Source organism: Ornithorhynchus anatinus, chromosome 15 (assembly GCF_004115215.2).
Source record: "Ornithorhynchus anatinus isolate Pmale09 chromosome 15, mOrnAna1.pri.v4, whole genome shotgun sequence".
NCBI classification, from domain to species: Eukaryota; Metazoa; Chordata; class Mammalia; order Monotremata; family Ornithorhynchidae; genus Ornithorhynchus; species Ornithorhynchus anatinus.
The window spans coordinates 24,997,163-25,015,861 of record NC_041742.1 but is presented as its reverse complement, the minus strand read 5'-3'; the positions used below and the strand labels follow the sequence as shown (position 1 = coordinate 25,015,861).

General features: G+C 49.4%; 1 protein-coding gene across 2 annotated transcripts in view; it reads right to left on the bottom strand.

Annotated features, from left to right (window-relative positions):
* LOC100075628 (arylsulfatase D-like) overlaps nt 1–15,680 on the bottom strand; it is a 31,514-nt gene extending 15,834 nt beyond the window's left edge. For both annotated transcript variants that reach the window (XR_003764759.2, XM_029079720.2), the window contains exons 1-8: nt 15,592–15,680; nt 13,644–13,784; nt 8,784–8,905; nt 6,856–6,978; nt 5,160–5,583; nt 4,570–4,706; nt 3,248–3,382; nt 2,129–2,291 (exon numbers count right to left, since the gene is read on the bottom strand). Coding sequence is in view for 1 of the 2 variants with exons in the window: in XM_029079720.2 (XP_028935553.1) it covers nt 2,129–2,291; nt 3,248–3,382; nt 4,570–4,706; nt 5,160–5,583; nt 6,856–6,978; nt 8,784–8,905; nt 13,644–13,784; nt 15,592–15,614 (1,268 nt within the window). In the remaining variant the exon portion in view is untranslated. The remainder of the gene's footprint in view (nt 1–2,128; nt 2,292–3,247; nt 3,383–4,569; nt 4,707–5,159; nt 5,584–6,855; nt 6,979–8,783; nt 8,906–13,643; nt 13,785–15,591) is intronic.
* Nucleotides 15,681–18,699: the final 3,019 nt, after the last annotated feature.

The following is an 18,699-nucleotide window of genomic DNA, read 5'->3' as shown; positions in this document are numbered from 1 at the left end:
GCTTCGAAGGAGGGGAAGGAGAGGGAGGGGGGAGAAGGGATAGTGCGGAAGCGGCAACAGGGTGAGAGGAGGAAGCCGACGCCTCCTCCCTTACCGGTGAGTCTGGGGGAGTGGGAGAAGGAGAGGCCTCCGCCGGAGAGAGCGGCGGCGGAGACCGTGTCTTCGGGAGTGAGCCACGTTTCTGAAAGGGCGAGGAGGAGGAGAGAGCGGGAGAGGAAAAGGTCATGGACGAAAGGTAGCTTACCTGTAATAGAGCGGGGGTTCCAGAGGCCACACTTGAAAGTAGCTGTGGGTGCAAGGGGGGGAGGAGGGAGAGGGCGGGGGGAGGGGAGGGTTTGGATGGGAAGGAGGTGGCGGGGCCCTGGACGGGGAGAGGGGTAGCGGTGGGACAGGAGGACTGGGATGGGGCGTGGGTGGGGAAGAGAGAAGGGGGGAGGGGGTGAGGAGGGGGTTTGGTGGGGGGGAGAGTAGGTGGAGGGGGAAGAGGGGTAGCGCTGGTAAAGTGGGGTTCTAGGGTGGGGCAGGGGAGGGGGGGAGGCAGAGGAGAGAGCGGGAAAGAGCTGAGCGAGAGAGGGGAAGGGGAAGGGGAGGATAGGAAGGGGCGGGAGGGAGGAGGGGGGAGGAGGGACATGGTGAGGCCAGAGAGGTGGGTGGCAGCACTGACAACGATAAACAGTAACAAACGAAATCGGTAATATAGCAACATGATACAGTATAATACAATACAGTAGTGTTAATAAGCGGGCGATGACCAGGGTCGGGGGTAGGCTCGATTAAGGGCCGACCTGATCAAACTCAAAGTCAGGCGGCTGGTGAGGCCAGGGAGGTGGGTGGCAGCACTGACTACATTGAACGATAACAAGCGAAATGGCTAATACGGCGACATGGTACAGTAAGATACAATACAATAGTGTTAATAAGCAGGCGATGACCAGGGTCGGGGGACGACCCGACCCTACCCGATCAGACTGAAAGTCAAGCGGCTAGCGGCCTAGAGAGTCCCAGAGCTCATGACCAAATGTCCCTGTGGCGGCGGGGGGAGCCCTGAGGTAGTCCGGGGTGGGTTGCGGCCGTAGGCGGCGGCTAAGGTAAGGTAACACGGTGAGAACAAGGACATCGTCGGCGGGGGCGGGGGAGATGAATCACCTCAAGGGGGAAGAGGGAGTGAGGGCTTCCCAAAATGGCAGCCTCAGGCGGAGTGGGGGGGGCAGTTGGGGAGCACAATGTTCCCGGGCCCGAGCAGGGGGACACAATGTCCCCAGAGGACACAATGTCCCTAGGGCCGAGCAGGGGAGAACAATGTCCCCAGGTTCGAGAAGGGGAGCGCAATGTCCCCGGGCCCGAGCAGGGGTGGGGATGGAATGGCAGCTGGTGGCTGGGGGTCTGTGGGGGTGAAGATCCTTAGTGTCGGAGTTCCCGAGCGGGGGTGTGGAGGTCCAGGTTGGGAAAGGATGAGGCGGGCACGGGTCCGGGCGGTCCAAGGCTTAGCTCCCTGGGGGAGGCGGAGGAGGCGCAGATGAGTCGGCGAGTGGCAGGCGAAGGTGGGGGCTTGTCGGGAATCGGGGCCGGGCGGGCCGAGGCTGCGCCTCAGGGGAGCAGAGATCCCAAGCCCACGCGGTAATGGCTCCAAGGCTCCGGGCGATGACAAGGCTCAGCTTCCCGGGAGAGAGGGGCGGTCCTGGCGTGGATGAGTCGGCGGTCGGTGGCCAAAAAGCTGCTAAAGTCGGCGGTCGGTGGCCAAAAGGCTGCTAAAGAGCTAGCCTGGAAATGGGAAGCAGGCAGTCCAAGGAACCGCTGCCTGGGAGGAGAGCTCCCGAGTCCATGTGGTGGCCGATTCGGTTGGGAAGGGACATGGGAGTTGTGGGGCTGAGGGAGGGGTGAATTAAGGAAGCAAACCCAAGTACACGGGAGACGTGTAAGGGAGTGGGAGAAGAGGAAATGAGGGCTTAGTCTGGGAAGGCCTCTTGGAGGAGATGGGCCTTTAATAAGGCTTTGAAGGCGGGGAGAGCAACTGTCCATCAAATATGAGGAGGGAGGGCATTCCAGGCCAGAGGCAGGATGTGGACGAGAGGTCGGCGGCGAGAAAGAAAAATGAACAAAAGTGAAAGGATGTTGGACTCCTTCCTACCTGTCGCGGGGCAGGGTTCCTCCTCCCAAGGTGGTCACGGTGGGCAAGATATCCATGAGGCTCGTGGGTTCGTCGATGACCCCGCCGGCGGGCAGCACGCCCGGCCACCGGAAAATCCCCGGCACGCGGATCCCGCCTTCCCAGCCTCCCATTCCTTTACCTCCTGGTGTGGAAGAAACAGTGTCAGCAAACAGAGTTGAACCTGAAACTGATTAGGTCGCAAACTCTTTGAGGACCATTCTTAAATGATTCAGATTCCTTAATAATGACTTTGGTATTTGTTAGGTGCTTTCCATGGGCCAAACCCTCTTTTAAGCGCTGGAGTAGAATACAGTATTCACTCATTCAATCGTCTTTACTGAGCACTTACTGTGTGCAGAGCACTGTACTAAGCGCTTGGAAGAGACATTCCCTGACCACCACAAGTTCCTCTCAGACCCATTCCTAGGAGCTCTGCTTCATCTCAAAAGTCATACGGATCTGGTGGGTGAGGCTATGGTATCTTATATGTAGCCCAGCTCTTAGTTCAGAACTGGCATCCAGTAAGCGCTTCATCGATACGATGATGATGGTTATTCCTGAGCGATCATTCTAAAGGGCCAGAGGGCCAACAATAAATAGTCCTCCGATCCAGATTTGCACTATTTAAACAGCTGGACGTTCCTATGAAAACAGGTCTTCCTTTTCTCTTGGCCTCTGGCCATTACTTGAACGCTACAGAAAATGAAATTACTCTGACCAGGCTGCGGAGCCAGAATCAATTCCTCTCCTACCGAGCACCTACCGAGTGCAGAGCACTGTACTAAGCGCTTGGCAGAGTCAGAACAGAGTCGGTAGGCATGGTCCCGGCCCACAGGGAGCTTACAGTCTACAGGGGGAGACAGACACTAGTCCATCAATCGATGGTATTTACTGAGTGCTTTCTGTGTGTAGAGCACTGTACTACACGCTTTGGAGAATACAAGAGAAGTTGGTAGACACATTCCCTGCCCACAAGGAGCTTACGTTCCAGAGGGGGAGACATATTAATAGAAATAAATGATGGACAAGGACAGAAGTGCGGTGGGGCTGAGGGTGGGGTGGATAAAGGGTACAGCTCACAACCTGGCTTGCTCTTACCTTTGTATATGCCATTCCAGCCTCCAAGCTGTACATTACCATCCCGAATCTCCAGGAACCCTCCGTGGTCTGAGGTGAAATAAACCAGCGTGTTCTTCCTCAAACCCTCCTTGTCAATGGCAGCGAGAACTTGGCCTGAGAATACAAAGAGACCGAGTGAGACGAGCCCGAACGCCATTCAGGAAAACCCGTAACCAAAGGGATAGCTTGCAGGTGTGACTGTTAAATTGTAATTCGTTTACACGTCCAAAAGGGGAGAGGCAGCATGGCCTAGTGGATAGAGCCCGGGCCTGGGAGTCAGAATGATCTGGGTTTTCATCCCGGCTCTGCCACTTGCCTACGTTGTGTGAACCTGGGCAAGTCGCTTCACTTTTCTGTTCTTGAGCTACTTTATCTGTCAAATGGGGACGAGGACTGTGAGACCCACGCGGGACAGGGATTGTTTCCAACCTGATTACTTTATACTTACCTCAGCACTTAGAACAGTGTTTGACACCTAGTAAGTGCTTAACAGATATCATCATTATCATTATTACCACCGGTCTCCGGGCTAACGGCAATAACAATGCTGCTAATAACAATGATCTTAAGTGCTCTATGCCAAGCATTATGTTAAGTGCTGGAGGAGATACAAGACCCTGTCCCCCGGGGGTTCAGAGCCTAGGGAAAGCTGTATTCTCCACTCTAGGGCTAAAGGCCCTTTCCATTTAGAGTCCTGCCTGCCAAATGCTAGTGAAATGAACTATAGGTGGGGCCGAGGGAATTTGGAAGAAGGATGAGAGGAAAATGAAGGGCCTTTAGCCCTCCTTTTGGTGTTTGGAGCATTATTTCTAAAATTTATCTTTCTGTATCCTACTAGCAAGTTACTCTTTCAGCCTAACAAGTTTAGTAGGGTGAAAAGCATATTTATATTTAACCAGAAGGGTTTTGTGAAAGACTTTTCTAAGGACACCTTTTTTTTTTTTTAATGGTATCGCTTAGTGCTTATTATGTGCCGGGCACTGTACTAAGTGCCGGGATAATTATGAGACAGTCAGATTGGACACAGTCGCTGTCCCACATGGGTCTCTCAATATTAATCCCAATTTTCCAGATGAGGGAACTGGGGTTCAGAGAAGTGAAGCGCCTTGCCCAAGGTCACAGCTGACAAGTGGTAGAGCAGGATTTAGAACTCAGGTACTTCTGAATTGTTTTTACAAGTCTAAAATTCACCTTTCTGTAACCTACTAGTAAATTACCTTTTCAGGTTAAGGAAACTAGAATGGAACAGAACATATTTCCATTGAACCAGAAGGGTCTCGTGAAAGACTTTTAAGACTTACCCACCATCCAATCCATCTCCTCTACATTGTCTCCGTATAAACCATGCTGGCTGACTCCCCGGAATTTTTCTGTGGTGTAAAGTGGGGTGTGGACGTGTAGGAACGAGAGAAAGAGGAGGAAAGGCCGCTGCTTGTTCCTGAAGAGAAAACCAACACAAGGGCGTGTTAATGTCCATCAGGTCTGGGAGAACAAATTAGTCACTGAGGGTTTAAAAGGAGTGAAAAGTGACATTCCTCCTCCTGGACTATCATCTGAAACTCAAAAAGCAGCGTGGCCTAGTGGATAGAGCCAGGGCCTGGGAGTCAGAAGGACAGGCGTTCTAATCCCGGCTATGCCGCGTGTCTGCTGGGTGACCTTGGGCAAGTCACTTCACTTTTCTGTCCCTCAGTGACCTCATCTAGAAAATGGGAATTAACGCTGTGACTCGCACGTGGGACTGGCAGCGACTAGCTTTCATCTAAGCCAGCGCTTAGAACGGTGCTTGACACATACCGACCTTATTAAATGTCACCATCACTACTGTCATTATTAACAACAAGCTCAGGGTGAAACCGTTTGAAGGAAGAAACTTGCCGGTGGCTTCCGTTACCTTTCGAGAAACGAAATGGCTTCCCTGAGGATGGCGGGCATCAACCTCTCCAAGACCAGCGGCTGTTCCGTGACTTCGTAGTCTCTCATGATGATACAGTTCCACCGCCGGAGGAACCCGTAGCTGGAGTACCAGGAAACGAAAAAGAGGAGAACGGAGACGGCACAGCCCAAGATCACCTTCCACCCGAGCGGGATCCAGCCGGCGATCTTCCCGACGGTGAGGGTGAGCAACGCCAAGGCGAGTATCTGGGTGTGGAAGCGGTGTTGCATCTGGCTGCGTAAGGCGATCTCACTGCCTCTCCCCTCCTCGCAGTCATTCAACATGGTGAGGGGCATGCCGAAGAAATAGTCGAAGCCGTGATTGAGGGGGTGATGGCAGTAATCAGTGCGGGACTCGCAGTTCACACCCTGGTGCCATTTCCCTAGCAAAGTATGGAATCCATCCATCAGTCAGTTATCAATCAATGCAGAGGCAGCGTGGCCTAGTGGATAGAGCACTGGGAGTCAGGAGGACCCGGGTTCTAATCCCGACTCCGCCACCTGTCGGCTGGGAGACCTCGGGCAAGTCACTTGGCCGCTCTGGGCCTCTGTTCCCTCATCTGCAAAATGGGGACTTAAGGCTGTTAGCTCCATGTGGGACAGGGACTGTGTCCAACCTGATTTGCTTGTAGACACCTGAGCACTTAGTACGGTGCCAGGCACATAGTGAGTGCTTAGCCAAAGCCATTGTAATTATTATTATTAATAATAATAATCAGCGGTATCTATTGAATGCTTGCTATGAGAAGCAGCATGGCTTAGTGGAAAGAGCAAGGGGCCTGGGAATCAGAGGTTGTGGGTTCTAACCTCAGCTCCAACACGTATCAGCTGTGTGGCTTTGGGCAAGTCACTTAACTTCTCTGTGCCTCCGGTACCTCATCTGTAAAATGGGGATTAAGCCTGTGAGCCCCACGTGGGACAACCCGATGACCTTGTATCTACCCCAGCGCTTAGTACAGTGCTTGGCACATAGGAAGCGCCTAACAAATACCATCATTATTATTACTGTGTAAAGAAAGCACTGTACTAAGCGCTTGGGAAAGTATAATACATCAGGATTAGCAGACATGTTCTCCACCCTTAAGGAGCTTACAGTCTAGAGGGGGAGATGGACGCTAATAGAAATAAATAATTGATAATATATCATTTAAAAATAGGTATGTAAATGCTGTGGAATTGGGAGTGGGGCGAATATCAAGTGGGGCATTTAGACTGTGAACCCATTACTGGACAGGGATTGTCTCTGTTGCTCAACTGTACATTCCCAGTGCTTAGTACAGTGCTCTGCATATAGAAAGTTCTCAATAAATACGAATGAATGAATCAAATGTCCAAAGGTCACAGATCCAAGTGCATAAATGATGCAGAAGGGAGAGGGAGCCAGGGAAAAAAGGGCTCAATCGGACAAGGCCTTTTGGGGGAGATGTGACCTTAATAATGCTTTGTCGGTGGAGAAGGGGTGGCCTGGCCTATTTGGAGGGGGAGGATGGGGGAAAGGGGACAGTGGCACAGTACAGATGAAATGGAGGTGGAACAATTGTTCCACCACCCTCCCGCTTCAGTTTCCTCCCGTCTGGGGCAGCCACCCAACCAACAGATCACACCAGAGCAAGAAGAGGAACGGTCCAGACAGAGGAGGGGGTAGACTTACGGACCTATTAGGCCAGTGGTGTAACCTTGCTGCTGCAGGATTCTGGCAAACGTGGTTTCGTTCGCAGGGAGCCCTCCGGAAGCCCCGTTCCATACAATAACCTGTATGAGTTCTTTGGACTCCATCCCTAAAATTGGGGATTCAAAAGGACATCACGGTGAGCACATGCTGGGTCTCAGCCCTGGGTTTCCCCCAGTTACCGTGTTTGGGCGCTTACCCAAGTTGGAGGTGCGGCGGCCACCTGCTCTCCTGGTTTCACCCTCTTGCACTTCCTCGTCATGGATTAAACATTCCCCCCACCCAGCCGTCATTTCCCTATGGTGGTGAAACCCACCTGAACGTTTTGGTAAGGTGAATCTCCTCTCCCTCCCACCGGACAGACCCATCCCCCTTGCAGAGTCCCTGAAGGTAAGAAGATATGTGGACCGAACTTTACCAAAGCTCTGGTAGCTCAGTGATTGGGGCAGCGTTTTTACTTTAGTGGGATTTGTTAAGCACTTACTATGTGCTAGGCACTGTACTCAGCACTGGGGGAGATACAAGACAAGTAGGTTGGGCACAGTTTCCGTCCCACGTGGGGATTGCGGCTTTGGCCCCGTGTGGGACAGGGACTGTGTCCAGCCTGTACCCTAGTGCTGAATACAGTGTCTGGCACACAGTAAGCACTTAACAAATACCGTTTTTAAAAAAGAGCTTGCGGTCTACAAATGATTGATCGAGTGAATGGTAAATGAATACCGAGTGGATGACAAATGTCCTTAGGAGCAAATGATTCATGATTTCCCCAGAATTATTCTTGACCTTTCATTTGCACTGTTCTCAAAGATGAAAGACAGATGACATTTCCCATTGCCTGTTTCACCTTACAAAGGTTTCTGTACGTTTGGCCCAGTGGAAAGAGCATAGGCCTGAGAATTGGGAGATCTGAGTTCTAATGCCTGCTTTGTAACTTGCCTGCTGTGTGGACCTAGGCAAGTCACTTAACTCCTCTGGGTCGCAATTGCCTTCTCTGTAAAATGGGAATTTTAGAGATCCCGATCTCCCGCTCAGACTGTGAGCCCCATGTAGGATGAGTTCTGTGTCCAATGTGATTATTTTGTATTTACTCTGGTTCTTGATACAGTGCTTGGCACGTGATAAGCGCTTAACAAATACTGCAATTGTTATTTTCTCCCGTACTTGACCGAGAAATATCCGGCTCCCTAACTCCTCGCTGTTCAACTCCACTTGCAAAGCTGGTGAGATTCTAAATTTGGATCTTTCAGTGTTGGCCTGGGAGATCTGGGAAAGGAGTGGTTTCTGCCAATATGTATGGGCATAAAGCTCACCAAAGATGTTTTATTCTTAATTAATCAATGGTATTTATTGAGCGGTTATGGTGGGCAGAGCACTGTACTGACTTAGGAGACAGAGTTGTTAGACACATTCTCTGCCCTAAAGGAGTTTATTGTCTAGAGAGGGAGACAGACATTAAATCAATTACGGATGTAGGCTTTGAAAGTGGGCAGAGTGGTGATCCGGCATACATGAAGGGGGAAGGGTGTTCCAGGCCAGAGGCAGGGCATGAACGAGAGGTCGACGGTGAGTCAGAAGAGATGGAGGGAACAGTGAGAAGGTTGGCATTAGAGGAGCAAAGTGTGCGGGCTGGGTTGGAGTAGGAGAATAGTGAGGTGAGGTCGGACGGGCCGAGGAGATTGAGTTTTTTAAGCCAATGGTGAAGAGCATCTGCTTATGTCCATATCTGTAATTTTATATATTTCTATTCATGTCTGTCTCCCCCTCTAGACTGTAAGCTTGCCGTGGGCGGGGAATGTCTCTGTTCTATTGTCCTCTCCCAACCGCTTAGTACAGTATTCAGAATACAGTAAGTGCTCAATAAATCCAACCGACTGCGGAAGTGGTTCTCGAGGAGGGGAGAGACGGGGCCACGACCTGATCGGATGGGGTATCTTCCCGTCAGGAACGAGGCTCGGCTCGGGGTGCAGAGGGGGGCCGCGGCGAGATGCTGGGTCAGTCTCATGCCCTCCTTCGCCAGACGGTCGATATTGGGGGTCCTGGAAGAAGAGAAATCAATCAGGTCACGGGATTGTAGTAAGTAAGGGCTTCAACCGGGGTCCTAAGCTTACTCCGGAACAGCTTTTTCGGTTGGACAAAGGTCATTCATTCATTCATTCAATAGTATTTATTGAGCGCTTACTATGTGCAGAGCACTGTACTAAGCGCTTGGGATGAACAAGTCGGCAACAGATAGAGACAGTCCCTGCCGTTTGACGGGCTTACAGTCTAATCGGGGGAGACGGACAGACGAGAACGATGGCACTAAACAGCGTCAAGGGGAAGAACATCTCATAAAAACAATGGCAACTAAATAGAATCAAGGCGATGTACAATTCATTAACAAAATAAATAGGGTAACGAAAATATATACAGTTGAGCGGACGGGTACAGTGCTGTGGGGATGGGAAGGGAGAGGTGGAGGAGCAGAGGGAAAAGGGGAAAATGAGGCTTTAGCTGCGGAGAGGTAAAGGGGGGATGGCAGAGGGAGTAGAGGGAGAAGAGGAGCTCAGTCTGGGAACGCCTCTCGGAGGAGGTGAGTTTTAAGTAGGGTTTTGAAGAGGGAAAGAGAATCAGTTTGGCAGAGGTGAGGAGGGAGGGCGTTCCAGGACCGCGGGAGGACGTGACCCAGGGGTCGACGGCGGGATAGGCGAGACCGAGGGACGGCGAGGAGGTGGGCGGCGGAGGAGCGGGGCGTGCGGGGTGGGCGGTAGAAAGAGAGAAGGGAGGAGAGGTAGGAAGGGGCAAGGTGATGGAGAGCCTCGAAGCCTAGAGTGAGGAGTTTTTGTTTGGAGCGGAGGTCGATAGGCAACCACTGGAGTTGTTTAAGCAGGGGAGTGACATGCCCAGATCGTTTCTGCAGGAAGATGAGCCGGGCAGCGGAGTGAAGAATAGACCGGAGTGGGGCGAGAGAGGAGGAAGGGAGGTCGGAGAGAAGGCCGACACGGTAGTCTAGCCGGGATATAACGAGAGCCCGTAACGGTAAGGTAGCCGTTTGGGTGGAGAGGAAAGGGCGGATCTTGGCGATATTGTAAAGGTGAGACCCGCAGGCCTCGGTGACGGATAGGACAAGTGGGGTGAAGGAGAGAGACGAGTCAAGGATGACACCGAGATCGCGGGCCCGAGAGATGGGAAGGATGGTCGTGCCATCCACGGTGATGGAGAAGTCTGGGAGCGGACCGGGCTTGGGAGGGAAGATGAGGAGCTCAGTCTTGCTCATGTTGAGTTTTAGGTGGCGGGCCGACATCCAGGTGGAGACGTCCCGGAGGCAGGAGGAGATGCGAGCCTGAAGGGAGGGGGAGAGGACAGGGGCGGAGATGTAGATCTGCGTGTCATCTGCGTAGAGATGGTAGTCAAAGCCGTGAGAGCGGATGAGTTCACCGAGGGAGTGAGTGTAAATGGAGAACAGAAGAGGGCCAAGAACTGACCCTTGAGGAACTCCGACAGTTAAAGGATGGGAGGGGGAGGAGGCTCCAGCGTAGGAGACCGAGAATGATCGGCCAGAGAGGTAAGAGGAGAACCAGGAGAGGACAGAGTCCGTGAAGCCAAGGTGAGATAAGGTATGGAGGAGGAGGGGATGGTCGACAGTGTCAAAGGCAGCAGAGAGGTCAAGGAGGATCAGAATGGAGTAGGAGCCATTGGATCTGGCAAGAAGGAGGTCACGGGTGACCTTAGAGAGAGCAGTCTCGGTAGAGTGGAGGGGACGGAAGCCAGATTGGAGGGGGTCTAGGAGAGAATGGGAGTTAAGGAATTCTAGGCATCGATTGTAGACGACTCGTTCTAAGATTTTGGAAAGGAAGGGTAGTAGGGAGATAGGACGATAACTGGAGGGGGAAGTGGGGTCAAGAGCGGGTTTTTTTAGGATGGGGGAGACGTGGGCGTGTTTGAAGGCAGAGGGGAAGGAGCCCTTGGAGATTGAGTGGTTAAAAATAGAAGTTAAGGAAGGGAGGAGGGCAGGGGCGATGGTTTTAAGAAGGTGAGAGGGATTGGGGTCCGAGGCGCAGGTGGAGGGGGTGGCACTTGCGAGGAGGGAGGAGATCTCCTCTGAGGATACTGCAGGGAAGGATGGGAAAGTAGGGGAGGGGGTTGTTGGGGGGGAGGGGAGAGGCGGAGGGGTGACTTTGGGGAGCTCAGACCTGATCGTGTTGATTTTCGTGAGGAAATAGGTGGCCAGATCATTAGGGGTGAGAGATGGGGGAGGGGGAGGAACAGGGGGCCTAAGGAGAGAATGTCAGAGGCTCCTTAGGGGCAGGGAATGTATCTGTTATATTATTGTACTGTATGCTCCTGACCACTTAATACAGGGCTTTGCACAGAGTAAATGCTCAATAAATACAATCGACTGATTGCTTAGTACAGCACTCTGCACACAGTAAGTGCTCAATAAATACCACTGATCATTTATTAATATTTATGTCTGTCTTAGACTGTAAGCTCCTTGTGGACAGGGAACATGTCTACCAACTCTGTTCTACTGTACTAACCCAAGCACTTAGTACAGAGAAGCAGTGTGGCTCAATGGAAAGAGCCCAGGCTTGGGAGTCAGAGATCATATGTTTGAATCCCGGCTCTGCCACTCGTCAGCTGTGTGACTGTGGGCAAGTCACTTAACTTTTCTGTGCCTCAGTTACCTCATCTGTAAAATGGAGATTAACCGTGAGCCTCACGTGGGACACCCTGATTACCCTGTATCTACCCCAGCGCTTAGAAAAGTGCTCCGCACATAGTAAGCGCTTAACAAATACCAACATTATTATTACAGCACTCTGTACTCGGTAAGCATTTAATAAATACCACTGATCATTTATTACTATTAATGTCTCGCGTCCTCTACACCGTAAGCTCCTTGTAGCAGGAAATGTCTACCAACTCTGTCCTGTTGTACTCCCCCAAGCACTTAGTACAGTGCTCTGCGCACAGTAAGTGCTCAATAAATACCATTGATGGATTGAACATTTTTCTCCCTCTGCCTGGTTTGGTGACCAAGAGCTAGAGAGAAGAAGAACTTAAGGCCGTAGGAGCATCTGGCCTATTTGATAGTAAGCTTCCTGAGACTAGGGAATGTCGAGTGTTCTCTGCATACTGGCTGCTCAGAAAATGCCTTGCGATGATTGTTCATCCGTCAATGATATAAGCGACTTATAAGAGATATCTTCCATCATTCCACTATGGATTACCCCATAGTCCATAATGTCATGGACTGACACAGCAACTAATGGCAGGAAGAAGCAATACGAGACTTGCCCTATCATTTTTATAGAAGCATGCATGTGACGTGGGTTTTGCAGCTAATTAACCAATGTGGACAATTCCTGAGCAACTCAATATTCGGAATATGTCTCTATATTCAAGAAAACGCTCAGTGCTCACAACTGAGTCAAAGGAAAGGATAAATTGCCCAAAGAGACATATTTGCTTAATTTCAAATTCAATGATGAAAAAAGAGGTGAACTATCGTGGCTCAGTGGAAAGAGCACGGGAGACTGTAAGCCCGTCAAACGGCAGGGACTCTCTCTATCTGTTGCCGACTTGTTCATCCCAAGCGCTTAGTACAGTGCTCTGCACATAGTAAGCGCTCAATAAATACTATTGAATGAATGAAGGTCATGGGTTCGAATCCCGGATCTGCCACTTGTCAGCTGTGTGACTGTGGGCAAGTCACTTCACTTCTCTGGGCCTCAGTTACCTCATCTGTAAAATGGGGATTAAGACTGTGAGCCTCACGAGGGACAACCTGATTACCTTGCATCTACCCCAGCGCTTAGAACAGTGCTCTGCACATAGTAAGTGCTTAACAAATACCAACTTTTGTTTCTAGGTTGAGATATTGCCACTGCTTTCTCTCATTTTTGTTTTCATGGCATTTGTTAAGCACCTACTATGTTCCAAGCACTGTAGTAAACTACTGAGTAGTTACAAGATAATTGAGTTGGTCACAGTCCCTAATCCCACATAGGGCTCACAGTCCTAGTCTGATTACCCTGTATCTCCCCCAGCGCTTAGAACAGTGCTCTGCACATAGTAAGTGCTTAACAAATACCAGCATTATTATAAGGCAAAGAGAAGGGAGGAGTTTTATCCAAGGTGTCACGACAGACAAGTGGTGACCTGGCATTAGAACCCAGGTCCTCGGACTCCCAGGCCACTGCTCCGTCCATTAGGCCACACAGCTTCTCATTCCATGACAATGTAGAAATTGATACATAAAGAGAAAGTGATTATTAATACTGCCTAACGTGAAAATCCTGCATTTATTCACATTTTAAATGTGTTTTCCATATGTAAGCAAAAATGTATGTAGTGGAATGCGAATCAACATAGCCTATTGGACACATTATACAGCTGGGAGTCAGAAGAACCTGGGTTCTAATCCTGGCTCCACCACTTGTGGGCTGTGTGACCTTAGGCAAGTCACTTTGCTTCTCTGTGCCTCACTCGCCTTATCTGTACAATGGGGATTAAGACTGTGAACGTGGACCGTGTCCAATTCGTTTAGCTCATATCTGCCCAGTGCTTAGTATTGTCCCTGGCCCATAGTAAGTGCTTAACAAATACCATAAACAAAGCGATAAAACGCTTTCATTTTTAGCTTTCATATGTTTGTCACTGATCAACTATTTGTAGGACTCCCTCTTATGGGTAGGAGATTGTGGCCACCACTGTATATGCCAGTTGGCTACATATTTTGAACCCTTCTACAGTGGCTAGTGTTTCGCTGCATACGCAGAACCCCCTTACCTTATTGTGGTGTTTCCATAGCATCCTAAATCACCGATACCCAGGTCATCTGCCATTATCAGCACGATATTGGGTTTGTTGGAGCTTGTCACAGACAACTGCAGTCTCAGACACAAAATGAGCCCGAGGGTAAAGTAGTTCCTGAAAATCAAAATGATGCAAGGATAAAAGTCAGTCCGGCACTGTTTCTTCAGGAGACCAGCAGGGGGGACTGAAGGCCGGAATATTTCTGTTTCTGGTTATTTATATTGGATTTCCTGCCATGGTAAATTCACCTCATTTTGCTTGCTAATGGCCTTAGGTTTACTATTTCTTGAAGTGTTATTTTCTAGATACTGAAACAGAAACCGTGGGTAATTCTGGAAACCTGAAACTTGTGATATTTTAAATACCGCCGGTAATGTAATGATAATAATAATGATAAAAATGACGATAGTAACAGTAATAATAAAGATGGTTTTGTGTGTCAGCACCGAATTATGCACTGGGCTAGCCACAATATAAGCAGATCGGACCCAGTTCCCACATGAGACTCACAGTCCCCATTTTATAGATGAGGTATTTGAAGTGATTTGCCCAAGGTCGGACAGCAGACAAGTGGCAGAGCCAGAAATGGAACCCAGGTCCTTCTGCTTCCCTGGCCTATGCGCTACACCCAGCAGGCACGCTGCTTCTCTCGCCAAGCAGGTGATTCTTGCAAGTGTTGTGTGGCATCGATTGGAGCAGGGTTCACGATGTGCCCATGGGAGAGAGGGAGAGAGGTTGGCAGAGAAAGCTAGCTCGGGGCTGGGATCCTCACAAAACACACTCCACAGTGGACCACGGCCAACTCTTTGTTTCTCCCATTAGCCGAAGAGGAACACAACACAGCGATGTTTTAAACCCCAAAAATCAATGATCCCAGAGTATTGGAAGCGGCTATCTTCTAAACCCTCTCCAGTGTGGCTCCTTTGTAACAGATACAGAAGGGGTCTATTTGCCATCCTCACTTGGGTTATGTGGCTCTGCGCTCTTGGTTCGGAGAATCTGGGAACAAGCCCTCCCTCCCCTACCAACTCTTGCCGTTAGAGGAGTGAAGTGGCCTCGCGGAAAGAGTTCGGGCCTGGGAGTCAGAGGTTCTGGGTCCTAATCGCCGGCTCTGCCATTTGTCTGCTTTCGGACAAAGTCACTACACTTTTCTGTGCCTCAGTTACCCCACCCGATGAAATGAACGCTAAGACTGTAAGCCTTATGTGGGACATGGACTGTCTCTTACCTGATTAGCTTGTATCTACCCAGTGCTTAGCAGAGTACCTGGCACATAGTAAGTGCTTCACAAATACCATTTAAAATTTTTTTAAAAAATCAGTGGTGTTCATTAAGTGCTTACTGGGAGCACAGCACTGTATTAAGCGTTTGGGAAAGCACGTCTTCCAACTCTGTTGTAGTGTACTCTTCCAAGTGCTTAGTACAGTGCTCTAGACACAGTAAGCATTAAAAAAAAAACACTACAGACTGAAGACAGAACTTGTATCTAGTTCTTGAAACAGTGCTTTTGTACAAAGCCTCACTTAACAAATGCCATTAAAAAATCACAGGTGTTTACTGAGTGCTTATTTTGTGCAGCGCACTGTATTAAGTACTTGAGATAGCACTTCTACTATTTCTGTTGTATTGTACTCTCCCAAGTGCTTAGCACAGTGTCCTGCACTTAGTAAATGTTCAAAGAACACCACTGACTGATTGGGAAATTACAACACAATAGAATTGGCAGATGCAACCCCTGCCCATAAGGAACTCTAGACTCTAAGCTCGTTTTGGGCAGGGAACGTTTCTACCAACTCTGTTATACTGTACTCTCCCCAAGCGCTTAGTACAGTGTTCTGTCACCATAAGTGCTCAATAAATACCACTGATTGATTGACTGACTGAAGCCGGGGCAGCAGGCTACAAGGTCAGATTCTCTTACCTGTATCTTGAAAAGTATTTCATGGTTCCTTCTCTGCAGGCCTGGAGGAGGCTAAATCACAATTCCGTAGCAGAGGAAATGTTCTTCTAATGGAACACGTGTCCTGTAGCAAGGTGAGGCAGAGCGGGGCTTGAGACCTGAGGAGAAAGGAAAGCCTTTAGAAACAAAGCTCAACCCTAAGGAAAACACATTTTTTGGTATTTAAGTGCTTACTAAGTGCCAGGCACTGTACTAAGTGCTGGAGTAAACACGGGTTAATCAGGCTGGACACACTCCCTATCCTACATGGGGCTCACACTCTTATCCCCATTTTAAAGATGAAGAAACTGAGGCACAGAGAAGTGAAGTGACTTCTTCAAGCCACATGGCTGGGATTGGAACCCAAATCCTTCTGACTCCCAGGCCCGTGTTCTATCCACTAGGCCACGCTGCTTCTCAGGGTGGGCAGGAATGGATGATTCTGCACCTAGAAAGGGCTGGGGTCACGTAGGTCACTGTAGGTCAAAGGACAGACCGTTCTCCCTGCCCACCCAAGTGGAGGGAGTCTGTGCGTGACCTCCCTGCCCCATGACCCTTACCAACTAGGAACTGGCTTTCGAGTTCCAGGAACTGCCCTTCTCCAGAGTGGGATCTTGGTAACAGGTATGGGTGGATGTTCAGCTTGGAAGGAATAAAGTGTGTGAGCAGGGGAGAAGGGGCAAAGGAGAGCACATATAAAAGGACAAAGCTATTTGTGGTATTTATTAAGCGCTTCCTACATGCCAAGCATTGTGTTTGGTAAGACAAGAGACCCTGTCCCACATAGCATTCATGGACAGAGGGAAATCATCTTGACCTAGTGTGAAATCCGCATCTGTAAAGCCATGGGGATTAAGACTGTGAGCCCGTTGTCAACCTGATTAGCGTCTATCTACCCCAGGGCTTAGAACGGTGCCTGGCACATAGCAAGTGCTTAACAAAGGCCATAAAAAAATCCAATATGATTTACTGACTGATCAGTGCTCCTTCTCCAAGGTCTGCCACCTACAGGATCCCAACAGCCACCCTCTTCTTCTGAAGGGGAATAGATCTGTAAGCATACGGGAGGGTGGAGCAGAGTGAATGTTTATCGCAGTCGAGAGGTGAAGAGGAATGCCGGGGAAGATACAAGTTTATCAGGTCGGACACAGTCCCTGTCCCACCTGGGTCTAAATTAGAAGGATTTAATCCCCATTTTACAGATGAGGTAAAATGAGGCCCAGAGAAGTAAAGTGACTTGCCCAAGGTCACATAGCAGTCACGTGACAGAGCCAGGCTTAGATCCCAGGCCCTTCTGACTCCAGGCCCAGGCTTTCTCCACCAGGCCATAAGCGTATTAGGTCGTAGCACTTGTACTGGACTCTCCCAAGCGTTTAGATCAGTGCTCTGCACAGAGGAAGCACTCAGTCAATGCCACTGATTATGGAACGGTGTTTCCATAAGAGACAAAGGGAGTTCGGGGCTGCTAGCAGCCTAACCGTATCCCTCAGTTCACGACCAAACTCAGGCCAGTCAGAACAGATGAGCACTCCATAATCAATAACAACTGTGGTATTTGTTAAGCGCTTACACGCTTACTACGTGCCAGGCACTGTACTAAGCTCTGGGGTGGATAAGAGGACATCGGATGGGACACAGACCCTGTCCCACATGAGGCTCACAGTCTTCAACCCCATTTTACAGATGAGGAACCTGAGGCATGGAGCAGTAAAGTGACTCGCCCAAGGTCACAGAGCAGACAAGTGGCAGATCTGGGATTAGAACTCAGGTCCTTCTGACTCTCTGACGGCTCTGCTTCTCCCGCTTTTCAGTGACTCTCAGGCCCAGCAGTTGGAAGAGCAAAATCTATCAGTCATCCGGTTGCAGTTATTGAGCGTTCACTGTGTGCAGAGCACTGTACCATGCAGTTGAGAGAGGACACACATCACAGAGAAAGCCCGGAAGGAGAATGCTCTCAGGAAATAACATCGTTTCAAAATCCTGACTCACCTCTAGTTATTTTCCCGAGCTTACAGAGAAGCTGAATGTCTCTGGTTTTCCAAGATGTGACATTTCTCACGTCTTGCAGCTGCTTCCTGCCTTTTGTTCCTTTTCCCTTATCTCCTGTGCATAGTTAATAGGATGGGCTGGGTTAAAGTTTTACTGTATTTACTAACTCTAAGCCTTACACTCAGTTAAAAGTCCAGAGGGCAAAATGTGTACACCCTCCTTTATTAGGCAAGGTCTCCTACTAAGAGTTAATAACCATCATCATTAATGATGGCAACTGTGGTATTTGTTAGGCCCGTATTACATGCCCAGAACTAGGTTAGATCAGACACAGCCCCTGTCCCCCTGTCAGACTCTGAGTGGGGTGGTTAGGACTGTTTAATCCTCATTTGTTAAAAGGGAATGAAAACTGAGCCCCGCATGGGACATGGACTGTCACACCTGATTAGCCTGTATCTTCCCTAGCACTTAGTATAGTACCTGGCACATAATAAGCGCTTAATACCATCCAAAAATCGCCTGAGTCCCATTCATTGGTTCTTTACAGTAGGCCACGTTGCTTCTCAACCCTATCTCTCACTCCTCACCTCTTTGTTGCAATTGAGGGACAGATGGGTAAGGTCTGAGGGCTACCTAATACTCTCTTAAGAGCTCAGTAGAATGCTCCACACATAGTAAGTGCTCAGTAAATACCATTGATTGATTATGGCTCAGATATTAAGGAGGTGGCTTTCAAAAAGGGTAGAAAGTATGTTGAAATCAAGCAATTCTCTCCCCAGTGCATCTTGAAAGGCCAGACTCCCATGGGAGTTTGGGGATGACCTTTATCTCTAAAGGTCGATCAGTGTTTTATCAATCCCTCTCATATTGACTGTTCTCACAGAAAATCAATCTCAGTGACCAGATGCTCTAGCTTCTTGTGAGCAATTCTGTTGTATTGTCTGCTCCCTGGTGCTCGGCACACAATAAGCACTCAATAAATACCACTGATTGTCAATAAATACCACTGATTGATAACGTAACTTGAATCGACCCCCCTGCTAAGAATATATATAGTATTCTTACTTATATACTTGACATATAGTAAATGCTTAAAACCTA